Source organism: Calliopsis andreniformis, chromosome 8 (assembly GCF_051401765.1).
Source record: "Calliopsis andreniformis isolate RMS-2024a chromosome 8, iyCalAndr_principal, whole genome shotgun sequence".
Taxonomy (NCBI): Eukaryota; Metazoa; Arthropoda; class Insecta; order Hymenoptera; family Andrenidae; genus Calliopsis; species Calliopsis andreniformis.
Window position 1 is genome coordinate 11,795,236 of NC_135069.1, and position 14,882 is coordinate 11,810,117.

At 34.2% G+C, this 14,882-nt stretch overlaps 2 protein-coding genes across 3 annotated transcripts; one reads left to right on the forward strand and one right to left on the reverse strand.

Annotated features, from left to right (window-relative positions):
• Nucleotides 1-467: 467 nt before the first annotated feature.
• Nucleotides 468-4,091, reverse strand: Mora (cysteine and histidine rich domain containing protein). Its single transcript, XM_076383773.1, has 4 exons — nt 3,785-4,091; nt 2,090-2,652; nt 914-1,102; nt 468-829 (listed from the first exon to the last, which is right to left on the reverse strand). The coding sequence occupies exons 1-4, from the start codon at nt 3,861-3,863 to the stop codon at nt 641-643; spliced, it is 1,020 nt and encodes a 339-aa protein (XP_076239888.1). The 5' UTR covers nt 3,864-4,091; the 3' UTR covers nt 468-640.
• On the forward strand, nt 4,032-14,488 carry Tace (ADAM 17-like protease Tace). 2 transcript variants are annotated; one of them, XM_076383771.1, is made up of 15 exons: nt 4,032-4,241; nt 4,327-4,567; nt 4,658-4,796; nt 4,886-4,986; nt 6,096-6,217; nt 6,333-6,483; nt 6,667-6,863; nt 6,937-7,131; nt 7,235-7,373; nt 7,455-7,609; nt 11,908-11,988; nt 12,060-12,262; nt 12,364-12,602; nt 12,684-12,799; nt 12,873-14,488. In XM_076383771.1, the coding sequence occupies exons 2-15, from the start codon at nt 4,504-4,506 to the stop codon at nt 13,179-13,181; spliced, it is 2,211 nt and encodes a 736-aa protein (XP_076239886.1). In that variant the 5' UTR covers nt 4,032-4,241; nt 4,327-4,503; the 3' UTR covers nt 13,182-14,488. The 2 variants fall into 2 exon arrangements, with proteins under 2 accessions (XP_076239886.1, XP_076239887.1); XM_076383772.1 differs by having other exon boundaries at nt 4,032-4,567.
• The last annotated feature ends 394 nt before the right edge of the window (nt 14,489-14,882 follow it).

A 14,882-nucleotide genomic window follows, 5' to 3' on the forward strand; every position in this document is an offset into this window, starting at 1 on the left:
GTCGTTTTCAACCAAACAACTTTGTTCCGAGATATTTTTTTGTATAAGTAAAAATAACGAAAATATTAAAGTATGCAAGATATATGGAACACCTTCCGAAGAACGGTCTGATCACGTGTCCCGAATAGCGGATTTTCTTTATTCCCACTCCTAGCATTTTGTAGCTGCTATTGATAAACAGAACTTCATGAAATTGAGGAAGTAATGATAGCGACAAGCTATAAATTCCTTCTTCATCAATGCATCGGACTGGAATAAAAGTGCGCTGAATAAGGTATCTTGTCCTAAAGAACGGTCGCAAATCGAGATCGAGATCGACCTCGACCACTCTTCGAAACAATATTAAAGTTATATACTTTGAGCCATTTTTTGAAATTTAATATATTTACATTATGACAAACTTAAATTACAGATCTATTTATTTCAGAGAAATTATAAATAAAACATCGATGTTATATGGGTTTATCCTTGTTAGAAAGTATTCGCAATTAAGTAATCTCATTTTGTTATCAACATAATTACAATAACATCGATAGGAAATCATATTTCATCACATTTTCAAATAAAAGTCCTTTTTAAATTAACGTAGTTGTGTGAAACATAAATGTATTTTCAATTAAAAACTTATATACAAATGCCTTTAAAGATCATTAAGATCAATAGCATCAACTTGGGCAGTAATATTTTCGTTTTTAGTATTTTCTTCAGTATCTATATTTCTTCTATTACTAAAATAGAGCTTTGTCCATGATCCAGGTTCAGCTTTTTTCAATTTAATTTCTACTTTAGTAGGCAGCATATTGACACTACTTTGTGTAACATCAACAATCTAAGAATATAGAATAATTATTACATATAATTAGTATGTTATTACTTAAATATAGAATAATTGTTAAGTATCTTAAATACATACCCCTGTTAATTCTAAATCACAATCATATCTTGAATTGTCTTCTATAAAGAATAATTCTACAGATAAACGTACAGGATTTAATTTAACGATGGACTGGTCTGGTATATATTTTTTTGCAAAAATAGAAACTACAATAAATGAACCAGTTTGATGCCAGTCCATTCTGCATTTAACTTCTTTACCAGTATTCTGAAAAATATAGTTCAAATTACTTTGTGTTGAAGCACTCAACAGTTGATAAGTATACTATACTATTTCAGTCCAAATGATTAAATTAATGAAATTCAGTTACTTAACATAATTCTAAGTACACTACTGGGAAAATTTATTGCATTACTTGAATACTATTGAAAAGTCGTCCAACTTTAAAATTACATAATTTTATTAAAATTCATCGAAACTATAACACTAAAACTAAATTCTAATTGAAACCTACCACTTTTTGACTCCACTGACCAGTTTTATTTATAAGGGAGTACTATATCACATAATATAAAGAAATCGTGGTTGTGCTCGTACAACATGTCCATAATGTTTTCCATAAGAAGTGTAAATGTGTCTTCAAACGTGTCATAGAGCACTTAAAAGATAATCAGGGTCGTAATTTTGACTGGGACACCCTTTATACTATACAAAATAGAATATCTTTTAACCCATTTGAGATGAAAGATTTCTTATAAAACAATCCCTAGAAGTCAATATTTTTGTTATGTCATTTGTCTTTTTGGATAGGTATTGAATAATATATGTGATGTGTAATGTGTTTCAAATGGATTACAGAAATTATAATTTCACAGTTTGATTGTAAACTGCAACACTATTGTTTGATAATAAGATAACATTTGATTAATGTAAAACTCTAATAATGGCAAAACAACTAAATATATTAATGCCTATCCAATCAATTTTATTGAGATTAATGAAAAAGTAAGGTATCTAGAACTCTCTATGCAAATAATTAAAAAATTAATGTCTTGCATGTTTAAAAGGTGCAAAGCTGTGAAGTCTAATAATAAAAAGGAAGTACAAAATATTGATATTATTACCTATTACTGATAAATTTCAACAATGTTATGGAACCTTGACATTTAACAAGTTTTTCATAATATTCAAGTAATGCAATAAATTTTTACAGTAGTGTAAGTAAATACAATAAGTAATATGTTCATACACTACCTTAGACACCCATATATGTTTCCCTTGCATACATCCTGGTTGTTCTAAAAATACAGAAAACTCTGTAGTTTTCTTTTGGCAACAAGACCAATATTTCATTCCTTCATGGAAAACAGGAACACCAGGATGATAATTACATTCTTCGTCATCAGATGCAGGGCCTTTATATGTTGCTTTACATGAATTATTTTTACATGTTTGTCCAATTTGAACTGTAGTATTGAATGTACTTTTTTGTGCACAGAAAATTAATCCTTTAATTTGTTCTAGCAATGTAGGTGATATAGTAGGTGTTAAAATAATTTGTGTAGCATCAAAAGGAGGTCTTTGTAACTTAGTTCCATTATTAAGGGTTTGTGCAGTTACTTCAATTACTTCTGCAGCTTTTGATTTGTCAACAGTAGGTTTTTTTGGTTCTGGTGGTTTTACGTTTGAATGACATGATTTTGTGCAACCTTTAATATTCAAAAATTCTGTAAAATCTGTACATTTTTTGTTACAACAAGACCAGCCTTTGTAAGCGTCATGAAATACTGGATGACCAGGGTGATGAACACAATCACCTACAAATGTTATAATAAAATAAATTCCCACATATCACATGCTTTGTAAGCAAATTCATAATAAGAATTCAATTTTTTATTATTAGTATGTAGGTAGACAATACAAACTTGAAGAAGGTTACATGATAAGGTATTAAAAAAATGAAAGGACTATTGACCCTCTGTATTCACATTTGAATGAATATTGTTTAACAGGGATTCTCAAGATTAAGAGTGTTTAATGAGTAATCAATTAAAATATGAAACTGTCAAGGAAGCAGCAATGGAATGTCCGTTAAAATATTATTATGCATAATTGCCATTTTTTAAGTTATATCTTCAATTAAGTTTCACAAGCATAAAGTATTAGTAAATTTTCAATTTTTAATTTCTTTCATTAGAGTTTATTTTCACCAAAGGTAACAATTGGTTCCAGGTAATTCTAGAATTAAGATTTCACATTCCAACATTGGTCTGCATAGACTAATTATGAAATTCTATGTGTGTTGGTATAATATTTCAACTTCCTTATGACGAAATATGACATTGATCTAGAACTTATTAATCAACAAGCATTTTTGTACTATTCTTTCTTTTTTTAGGAACATATTCTTAATGCTATCTTCTTTAAGATTGATAAGTGTACTTTAGCCATTAAAAAGCTAGAACATCTCTGATCCTAGTAAAATCTTAAAAAAAATAACACACCATACAGATAAGCACTAAACTAATGTTTTATACAATATAAAGTAGCATATAACTAAAGAACTATGCGTCTCCAGACACGTGTACTTATGAACTTTCTTTCTTGTGTTCGTATCTGGAACCTATTTTCCAAGAGAGTTTCACATATTAGAAACATTATATATTGAATATATATATTATTGGCATATTTATAATAAGAAAAGGCAAGGTTGATAACAATATACCATTCACATTACAGAATATTCAGATATTAGGGTATTCAGACAATGAGGGTTTGGATATAGAAAGCTTTACTATAATGATGGATATAAGTGAATGGGAACTTAATCAATGATTATTACTATGTGACTGTCTGTTTGGATAAGGTTATTTCGAACCCTCAAGTTTGTATGGCCTGCCTAATATGTTCTTGCGTTTCCGAAATGTACTACGTAATTGAATAACGTACCTTCCTTATTATTATTCGGATCAAACTTTTTTCCACAACCACGATTGTAACAATGTAATAAAGTTGTTTCCTGCGACATTTTCAATGTTATTTAAATTAATTTAATTGCACATGTCATGCACAAATACAACTCAGTTCACAAGCGACTGACAAGGATGACAAGGACTGACTGGAATCGACTGAAACGTTTTTCTTCTACGATTACGAAGAACTTCGAGCATGTTCTAGAAAAATCTAAACTTCTGGGTGACTGTTTGGCAGCTTGATATCCAAATGCTCCCACATGGCACATGCAACATCTGTGAAAAAATTCGAATCGATTGGTCAGTGGTCAGTCAATATAAAAACATTAAATCCTACTATTGTAAACATATGACCATCTTGACCAATAGGATTAATTTGACAAAATCTATAATTGGTTCTCTGCGTTTGTAACCACGTGCAGTTGGTCAAATTGGTAAACAATACCGAATTATTTTATTGATGAGTGTAAATACATCTACGTTAAGTAAAGTAACATTACTATACATTGTATGTTTAAGGGTTAAGAATTAAAGAAGAATGATTACAAATCGTTTACAAATAACGCCTCACTTGAAAATCTATGCATACAAAGATGAATTATAAAGAGACAGATAAAAAGTGAGAAAACTGTGTATAATGTGAAGCGTAACCTTTAAAATAATACTGAACAATATGTTAATAATATAACAGTTTTAATGAATATGGAAATTCGAAATTCATTTTTAATATGCTGCATATTTTTTATCATGCAAAACAGTTGTAAGTTTAGCATGTCAAAGTTTTTTTATATATATATATGGTGCAATTTATTTTGAGTTTATAAATTCAGTTTAGTATGTGTTCTTACAGATGCTCTTCATAGAAATTTAAAATATTATGAAACTCTTCATTCATCCCATTTTCAACACAAAATTGTTAAACGAGGTACAGAGTATAGTTATCATCCTTACAATAAAATAAATGAAGTAGAGTTTTATTCTCATGGACGGTAAGACTTTAAACATGCATTATTATTGGTAGTTTATGTAAAAGATTTTAATTTATGTATAAAACTTAATGTCCATTTTCTATCGATAGATACTTTCGGTTAATATTAACACCAAGAAAAGAAGTTATACATTCTAAATTTAAAGCATATGAAGTTAATGGCGATGGAAAAGAAAAAACAATACATTTAGGTAATGAAACATCAATATACATTGTGGGATATTATAATCAAGTCATTTTAATAACTTGCCTTGGTGACAGAACTATGTTTGTTATGGAATGCATGATACCATAAATGCATGATGTGAAATGAAACAAATCTATTTATATCATTTTATTTGTGAAATAATGCAACTAACTTTTCAAAAATTTCAATATAAAATGCAATCTTAAAAGATAAGTGAAATGATGTTACATGTAAGATAAAGTAACTTATAAGATAATATGGTTCAGTTTGTTTCATTACATTCTATTATTTTATAGAAAACAATATTATATGTTACTAAAGAAAAGTAAAAATAGGTATATCTTGTTTTACTAGTTCGTCACTTTTAAATTAAAATGTCTTTTAAATTAATGGTTTTTTAATCAAAAGTAGTTTAGTACGTTTTTATAGAAAGTAACAAGCTGCATCAACTGATATATTAAAAAATATATAATTTCATTTAAAAAGATAAAGTTAAGCTTCGTATCTCTTCTCCATCTTCAAAAAAATTATTGATATCAGATTCTGTCTCTTTTGAAACTAAGCAAGTTTGAGTTGGCAAATTTCTTTCTATTATTAATAGTAAGCAAGTTATTGAGATGATTTGTTTTAATTGCCCTAACTTAGATACGTATATGTTTTTGGAAGGTAGCACATTACTTTGCACATATGATATTTATCCAATTGAATACAAAATGGTTAACCAATATTGATTTCAGAATAAATCTTTTTAAAGTAAATAACAATTTTTTATTTAGTAATGGAAACTATCTACTTATATCTTTTGAATATTTATAACAATAAACTAGAGGATTATTAGAGATTATGTTTTGATATTTGACATTTTCATATTGCAGAACTTCTTATTGTTTAAAAATTTTTTATTTCTTTTGAATCAATCACAAGCAACGAACTAATAAAGATAGATAACTTATATTACTGAGAAAGGAATTTGTAGATCCATTATGACTGTACATTTTTTATTTAGTTTAAGAAATATTAAAAGTGCAAGTTTTAAACTACTTTTCAGAAACTCTGTATACGTAATTGCATGCTTTGTTTTTTATATGATTATAATAGATTTATATTTTTAAGATCATGAAAGCTTTTATCATGGACGTGTATTTGGTGAAATTGACTCCCATGCTCAAGTACATATTGATAATGGAATTCTTATAGCCAGTATTACAATTGCTGATGAAACATTTCATATTGAGGTATATACTAATTTTTTAAATATATAATATAACTTTTTGTAGGTGAAATAATTATATATAATACTTTGATGAACTTGGAACATGTAGCAGTGACAAAATAATTCATTTGTTTTAGCCATCCTGGAGGCATTTACCTCATTTAGGGAATGAAACAATGATTATTTATAAATCATCAGATGTTAAATTTAGTTGGGAGCATTTTCAAGATGGAGAAGGTCATACACATAGTGTTCCCAAAACCTGTGGATATGTAAAAGAGGAATTAGGTCAGGGCTAAAATTGAGTGCAATTTTTAATCATCAAATAACAGTCTTGTAATCTTCTCGTTTTTCAGTGTCGAGCACTCTGTTGCGAGCAAAAAATTGTTACATTCTAAAAAGAACAAAAAATAATGAAATCACCGTATTTGTCTGAAATATTTGTAATCTTATACAAGATTTACCTTTTAGACATTCCAATGAGCAATGGCCAGGAAACTCAACAATATACTGATTTTAAATCAGACAAACATTCCAGAATAAAAAGGCAAACAGAAACTTATGAGTATACACCAACAAAAACAAGATGTCCTTTATTGTTGGTGGCTGATTATCGCTTTTATCAAGAAATGGGTGCTAGTAGTACAAAGACAACAATAAATTATTTGGTAAATGATTATATTAATTATTATAAAATAGTATACCCTCTTCTCATTGCTGAGAAAATATTCTGTTTTATAGATTAGTTTAATTGATAGAGTACATAAAATTTATAATGACACTTTATGGCAAGAACGACAAGAGCAAGATGGATTTAAAGGAATGGGATTTGTCATTAAGAAAATAGTGGTCCATAGTGAGCCAACTCGTGTAAGAGGTGGAGAAACACATTATAATATGGTTAGAGAAAAATGGGATGTACGCACATTACTTGAGGTATAATATTATTTCTCTTATTTTTATTTATACTACTACTATTACTTTAGTCGTAATAGTATATTTGTAGAAATGTATACATATATGTAAATGATATATCTAGGTCTTTAGTCGAGAATATAGTCATAAGGATTTTTGTTTGGCCCACTTATTCACTGACCTTAAATTTGAGGGTGGTATTTTGGGATTAGCATATGTTGGATCGCCTCGTAGAAATTCTGTAGGCGGTATCTGTACACCAGGTATAACATAAATTCTTTTTACTTTTATCACATATAAGCCACATATAAAATAATATTTCATGAAACATTTGTTTATGTTAGAGTATTTCAAGAACGGTTACACATTATATCTCAATTCAGGACTAAGTTCTAGTAGGAATCATTATGGACAAAGAGTGATTACAAGAGAAGCAGATCTAGTCACTGCACACGAATTTGGACATAATTGGGGCTCTGAACATGATCCAGATATAACGGTAATCTTATAATCTTTTATTTATCTCGTATTAAACAGTTTAAAGTATAATAATTTCTGTACTCTTAGACTGGCTACTTTCATAGCGATACGGGTGAACAACCGTTGCATGGATAATTTCGTGCATGAATTTTGTTTTCCGTGTGCAGGTATTTGTACAGTGTTCAATTTGCATATAATTATTTCGGTGTGCCTGTTAACGTTAACCTGCGAAATAATGAACGCCACAGTACAACTATATTAGGCAGATGAACACGACAGGTAACTAAAGAGCAACATCCGCGCACGGTTTCCTGCTTTGCTGTGAAAGTAATGTTAACACTTTAAGGGGTCATCCTATTGCAACAGCGCGAAAATAAGACAATTTTTAGAAATTTTTTTGCAATAACTATAAAACATATTTTGAAATTTAGTGGGATTATTTATTAGCATCTTAAGTTTATGTTAAAATTTTTTTAAGCAAAAAAGGCAAATCTATAAAAAGTTTTAGCTTGTCCACCACAAAGCAGCTCTTCTTTATGACTGCCACGATAACTCCGTAGTGGTTTGACCAGTTCATTTCAAGTTTTGTAAATATATTCAGTAGATGTGTCATTCTTGCCCACTACCAACATTATTTTGAATTTAGGGAACCAAGAAACTAGTGATTTTTTTGCTAAATAAACATATTGTTGCGAACACCGGGTATGTCTCCACGGCCTGCTGTGCTCACAACGAAGGATAGGAAGACGTTCGACGAACAGCAGACAGAATTCTGATAGCTGTCAGAGCGAACAGACATACTACTGAAATCGAATTCAAGTATACGAGTATTGCAAATAAACCGACCTCCACAAAAGTGTTATATATAAAACCACCTTAGTGAACTAGATAAAGTTATTGAACGTTACGTGATGTCGCGGCGTTTGAGAGATCGTAATGCGGCGGCTCCCCAAAATCGTAACATTGGTGTCAGAAGTGGGATCCGGGCCCCTTCTGCACACCCGCGCGAGGGGACGGCTAACGTGGCAACCCCCTATGAGGGACAGGGGTCGGCCGACATGGCAACCCCCTACGAGGGAGAGGGAGTCCTGCAAAGGCTCCTCGGAAGATTTCAACAGGCGCTATCCAAACAGCTGGAAGACCAGTGGGAGAACTCGGAGCATCGCTGGACCGAGGAGCGGGCACGATGACAGCCGGAAAAGACAGCGCAGGAGGCCTTTGAGAGGACAATAGGCGCACGAGTGGACGACCTTCAAGGACAAATCCAGGGGTTGATGCAAAATTTTACTAGGTTAAGCGGCGCTGAGTCTCGCGTCGGAAACGCGAAGAGGCGGGCGTGAGGGGGGCAAGCCTGGCCTACGCGACAGCGCGTCCCCCCGTCGTGGGAGTTGTCTCGTCAAGTGAGACGAAGAGGACCGCGCTCTTGGACACCGTCGTAGAGGGACGCATTGGAGGAACGGCCTGCCTCATCGTCCTCGATACCGGCTCTCCAGTCAACCTTATCAGAAGAGGAGTCTGTTCAATGGGGAAGCTGGACCATTCGAGATTGAGGATTCGCTCCGCCGTGGGAGAAAACATGCCAGTCTTCGGGAAAGGTTCCCATCAGTCATCGGTCACCGACGGGACTGTTTAGTCTCATGCACCCCTCAATCAGCCTTTCGTAAACTAAGACCCTGTCATAAATTCATCAAAGACCCGTCATCGTTCAGCTATTCGTCCCAAACTTTCTCTTAAAAATACGTTGACGCTAACAGCTCGATGGATAGAGCGATTGCAAGAATATGATTTCGAGGTCCGACATCGTGGAGGGCAGGTGCATGGGAATGCAGATGCGCTGTCAAGAAGGCTGTGTGCAGACTCAAATTGTAAGCCTTGTAGCCGAAGAGAAGAACAAGACAAGAGGGAAACGACGAGGATTTTGCGGACGGTCTGTGAAACTGTAGATGTCGAGGACTGGAAACAAACCCAGACCGAGGACGAGGATATCGGGCTTATTTTATTGAAGAAGAACGAAGGAACTAGACCGTTACGGGAAGAAATTGTCGCATGCCCGCCACGAACGAAGTTCTATTGGACGATCTGGGATTCCTTAGAGGTCAAGGACGGAGTGCCTTTATCGAAAATGGGAATCGTCTTGCGGTGCGAGGGCAACGTGGTTGCTAGTGGTGCCACGGAAGAAGATAACGGAAGTATTGCACGAGTATCACAGTTTCCCATCAGCAGGACTCTTTGGAGTCAATAAAACCCTGGTGAAGGTGCGTCAGCGATTCTACTGGATCACCTGTCGACAGGATGTTATAGAATGGTGCTGGAAATGTACTACTTGCACGACGAAGAAGGGACCGCGGGAAAGAGGAGCCGGCGCGATGCAGGTTTACAACGTCGGAGCTCCGTTTGAGAGGATCGCGGTGGACGTTGTGGAATCCCTTCCGAAGTTCAGTTCCGGGAATCGGTATATGCTGGTGGTTGCTGACTATTTTTCGAAATGGCTAGAGGTAGTCGCTGTGTTGAATCAACGGGCTGACACAGTGGCAAAAGCGTTACTTGTGCATGTCGTGAGCCGACACGGAGTGCCCTTGGAAATGCACTCGGATCAGGGGAGGAACTTTGAGTCCACCGTCGTTCGAGAACTCATGAGACTGCTAGGAGTTAAGAAGACGAGGACAACACCTCTGCATTCGCAATCCGACGGCATGGTAGAACGACTAAACCGGACCTTGCTGCAATACCTCTCCATGTTCGTCGCCGGGATCTCCATGTCGCCATCCCAGCGGGATTGGGATGAGTGGATCACGATATTCCTGTTGGTGTACAGATCGGCTCGACTTGAAACCACCACCGGTGAGATGACACCGTCAATGGTCCTGTATGGTCAAGAGTTGCGTCTGCCTATACAACTGTGGAGGGGGCTACCGCCCCAAGAAACTGGTGCCCAGAGTTTGTTTCCCAACTCAAGGATAGGATGGAAAGAATGCACGAGTTCGTCTGACGTCGTCTGTGTCTGAGCAGCGCGAAGACGAAGGCTTGGTACGATATCCACGCCAATACCATCGTTCCGTGCCAGGTGAAAAAGTGTGGCTGTTCCAACTACGAAGAAGAAAAGGAAAGTGCCCCAAGTTACAGTCGGACTGGGAAGAACCGTATGTCGTTGTAGATAAATTGAACGACGTAATTTATCGGATTAAGGGCACCACCCGAGGCAAATGTAAAGTGGTACTCGTGAATCGCCTAGCGAGATTCAGCGAGTAATTCATTTTCTCAGCAAGGAATAGAGCTGTTCCCGAGAGAAGAAGAACAAGAAGAAAGAAGTGCGCAAGAAACGTCAAGAGGCAAGAGGAGCTGGGGAAAACGGGAACGGAGCTGAGATGCGGGCCTCAGGTGAGCGCGGGGGAAGAGGGCGCCGGGGGAGCGTTGGTCGGGCCTCTACGGTAAGACGACCTAACCCAGGCCCACACAGGCTCCTGGGGGGTTGCAAAGAGCGTTGCGGCCTTGGGCTCCCCGGGCGACTCGCCCTTCCTCAAGCAGGGTAGGTGTCCGAGATGACCACACTCCAAAAAAAAGAAAAAAAGGACTGGAGAAACACACTAAGGAAACGAAGAGGGATTGGGATACGGAAAGCGGAGGAGTCGTTCGCCAGCGAGTGCAGAGAGAAGGACCGATAGAAGAAAGAAGAGAACCGGCAACCAACCTCGCTCGAGAAGAAGAGGCGCCATCGCAGAAGGCTAGGGTGAGTCTCCCTTCTCGTCTCCTTGTTCAACCTCGCCGTCCAGGAGCACAACGGCTACTATCGTGTGCCGCCCGGGGTCCGCAGTGCGGGGAGCAGTGTTGCGAGCACCGGGTAGATCTCCACGGCCTGCTGTGCTCACAACGAAGATAGGAAGACGTTCGACGAAAAGCAGACAGAATTCTGACAGCTGTCAGAGCGAACAGCATACTATCGAAATCGAATTCAAGTATACGAGTATTGTAAATAAACCGACCTCTACAAAAGTGTTGTAAATAAAACCACCTTAGTGAACTAGATAAAGTTATTGAATGTTACGTGATGTCGCGGCGGTTGAGAGATCGTAGTGCGCGCGGGGAGCCACCGGTGGCTCCCCAAAATCGTAACAATATTTTTCTTTGAACATAACGGTATTTCTTTTCTTTTTAAGATTTTTAAATTGTTCTGTTACTTGTGATAGCCAATTCCTGCTTTAAAAAATTTTGAAGTAATTTTAAGATACTACTAAATAAAAACGATTTATTGTATAGTTTTTATGAAAAAAGTTCCTAAAAGATAGGATGGTCCTTTAAACGACTGAAATTTGTTAATAGGAATGCAGTCCAAGTGCTAGTCAAGGAGGCTCGTACTTAATGTATACTTATAGCGTTAGTGGATATGATGTGAATAATAAGGTATGTTTAATTAATATAAATAAAGTATAATAGTATTGAAAGGATATTAATAAGAATTATTTGTATGTTAGCGTTTTTCACCATGTAGTTTAAGATCTATTAGAAAAGTATTACAAGCAAAGTCAGGTCGCTGTTTTTCTGAACCAGAAGAATCATTTTGTGGTAATTTACGGGTTGAAGGAGATGAAGAATGTGATGCAGGATTACTAGGAACAGAAGATAATGATGCTTGCTGTGATAAAAATTGCAAACTTCGTCAAGGAGCAGTTTGTAGGTAATTATCTATTTAAATACTACCATATGTTTACTTGTGTTACTATTGTCTAATCGTTTACTATCACTTTCCAATGTTATTAATGTGATAAATCTTTACAGTGATAAAAATTCGCCCTGTTGTCAAGGTTGTGCATTTATGCCATCAGGTGTAAAATGTAGAGATGCACAATATGCCACTTGTGAACAAGAATCCCGCTGTACGGGAGCATCTAGCGAATGCCCTTTATCTCCACCTATGAAAGATGGTACAGGTTGCCTCGAGAGAGGTAAATGTAGACTTGGAAAGTGTATACCATACTGTGAGACGCAAGGTTTGCAGAGTTGTATGTGTGATACAAGTACGTTTACCGAATATATTACACGTATTTATGTATATATTAAAAACAATGTATATATTCATATTTAATTTCTATTAACAGTTGGAGATGCATGTAAAAGGTGTTGTCGAATGAGTTTAAATGAAACATGCTTCCCTATAGATCCACAAGATATTTTACCTGATGGAACTCCTTGCATTCAAGGTTTTTGCAATAAGGTAGCTTAAAATTTTTTATCATAAAAATTATAACACAAAAGATTTTGATGTAATAATTAAAATATTTTTCTAGGGTATTTGTGAAAAAACAATTCAAGATGTAGTAGAAAGATTTTGGGACATTATTGAAGACATAAACATTAATAAGGTTATGCGATTTTTGAAAGATAACATAGTAGGAGCTGTTATTATTATTACTGCCATCGTATGGATTCCGACAAGCTGCGTTATCAGTTACATTGATCACAGACGCGTTAGAGAAAGTGAAAAGAAATGGCGTTGGAAGCATACAGATGAACTTATTCATCCAGACGAACAAAGACAAGTTATTTATATAGGTGGCCAACGGCAAAGAATACAACAGGTTGCGCAACAATCATAAATATTTAGTTTTTATATAGGGTGAATCATGAGAAACAGAACATTAATATTTCTGTTATGATTGAAGATAAAAGAAAAAAGAAAAATTGCACTGTAAGCAAAGTGCAAGTGTATGTATTTAGATAAGTCCTTTCAACAGTTTGTGACCATATTAAAAAATAGGAGAAATGTTAGCCATAATACTGTAAGTGCTCTAAGTAGGAGCCAAAATGTCTATCTAATTGTATTCCAGTCATGATTTTGTAATTTTTTTATGACACGATAGACATATTCTAAGAGATTTGAATTGGTTATAAATAATTTGAATTATATTATGTTTGGTACCATTTTCATTGAGAGAACGCAGAAAAAACTGATTAGAATTGATTGGTGACACTTGCATTAAAGTTTGATAAAATAATATGCAAAACTTGATACTTTTTTTTTTTTATTTTTTAGATGTAAGAGGGGGCAAACAAAACATTTTCACGAAATAGAAATAAGCGATTCCACCTTTTTTCAAGAAATTAGTTATTGAAAATATGTATGCAACGCTGCTTCAGTGAGAAGACTAGCATTTCTACTTTTGGTTGACCTTCAACAATAGAAATTTTCTCATTTTCAATAATTAATTTCTTGAAAACGAGGCAGAGTCGCTTCTCCTTCCTTTGTAAAAGTACTATATCATATTGTATCATACTGGGTAAAGTCCTCTTGTTAGTGCTATCCTTTCTGTGTGTTTTTCTTTTCTCATACAACGAAACCCTTAGACAAATTGAGAAACTGCATACGAAGTTACTATCTAGACTTAATTAGACTCATCTAGGTACAATACTTTATCATATGTGTATTTAACTACACGTGTAACTATACATGAATCATTCACAGGCCAAAACAAACTCCACTTTCTGATTTTTTAAATAAATTTTAGTATCAAAGCATGTAATCGATGCTTAACTTTTTATACCCAAAATAAGTATAAATATTTTTATTTTGTGAAGTTAATTGAGTTGGCAAAAGAATGGCTCATATGTACGCGTATTGAATCATATGTGAAATAATATCCAAGTATTTGTGGCCTGAAAATTATATGAATTGAAGTACAGGTATGTTTAATATACATATCTTTTCAATTCAGATTACAAATTCTCATGATTCACTCTTTGTAACATATATATGTATGTACATACATACTTACATTACAATACTATTAAGTATGTATAAATTAAATTTCTAGTCATAAATGTATTACTTCTTGGTGTGAGCAACCCACATACATTTTAAGTAAATAGTACTACTTAAAAATAAATATAATGATATATAGTATTTATATATACATATATAATTTAATAAAAGATACATATATTAAATAAATAATAAATAATAATATATTATGTATATGTCATATATGAATTAGTTGTTAGTATCAAAACATTTGTTACATGAATTTATATGTATATTTATATTCGTTTATTTACGAACTGAATAAAAAGAAATAACAAAGTATTTTAATAAATTAAATTATATATACTTATATACTATTCTTCTTTAATATTATGCTGATAATAAGAACCTGAATGTGTAAGTTTAAGATTCTGAATTCTTAATATAATTTTTTCTATGATAACAGAAATTATTCTGAATCAAATTAATTATATTTATTTGCAAAGTAATATAGATAAATAGTAATTACTTTATTTAAAAATATTGTAAGTCAAACAAA

Bases quoted from the DNA above. Each gene is read 5' to 3' on its own strand.
- Tace (XM_076383772.1), top strand. From the start codon at position 4,504: ATGAATATGGAAATTCGAAATTCATTTTTAATATGCTGCATATTTTTT. The intron at 7,610-11,907 runs GTAATCTTATAA...ATTTGTTAATAG, and splicing joins AACATGATCCAGATATAACG to GAATGCAGTCCAAGTGCTAG. The intron at 11,989-12,059 runs GTATGTTTAATT...TTTGTATGTTAG, and splicing joins GATATGATGTGAATAATAAG to CGTTTTTCACCATGTAGTTT.
- Mora (XM_076383773.1), bottom strand. From the start codon at position 3,863: ATGTCGCAGGAAACAACTTTATTACATTGTTACAATCGTGGTTGTGGA. The intron at 2,653-3,784 runs GTACGTTATTCA...TAACATTTGTAG, and splicing joins TCCGAATAATAATAAGGAAG to GTGATTGTGTTCATCACCCT. The intron at 1,103-2,089 runs GTAGTGTATGAA...TATATTTTTCAG, and splicing joins AACATATATGGGTGTCTAAG to AATACTGGTAAAGAAGTTAA.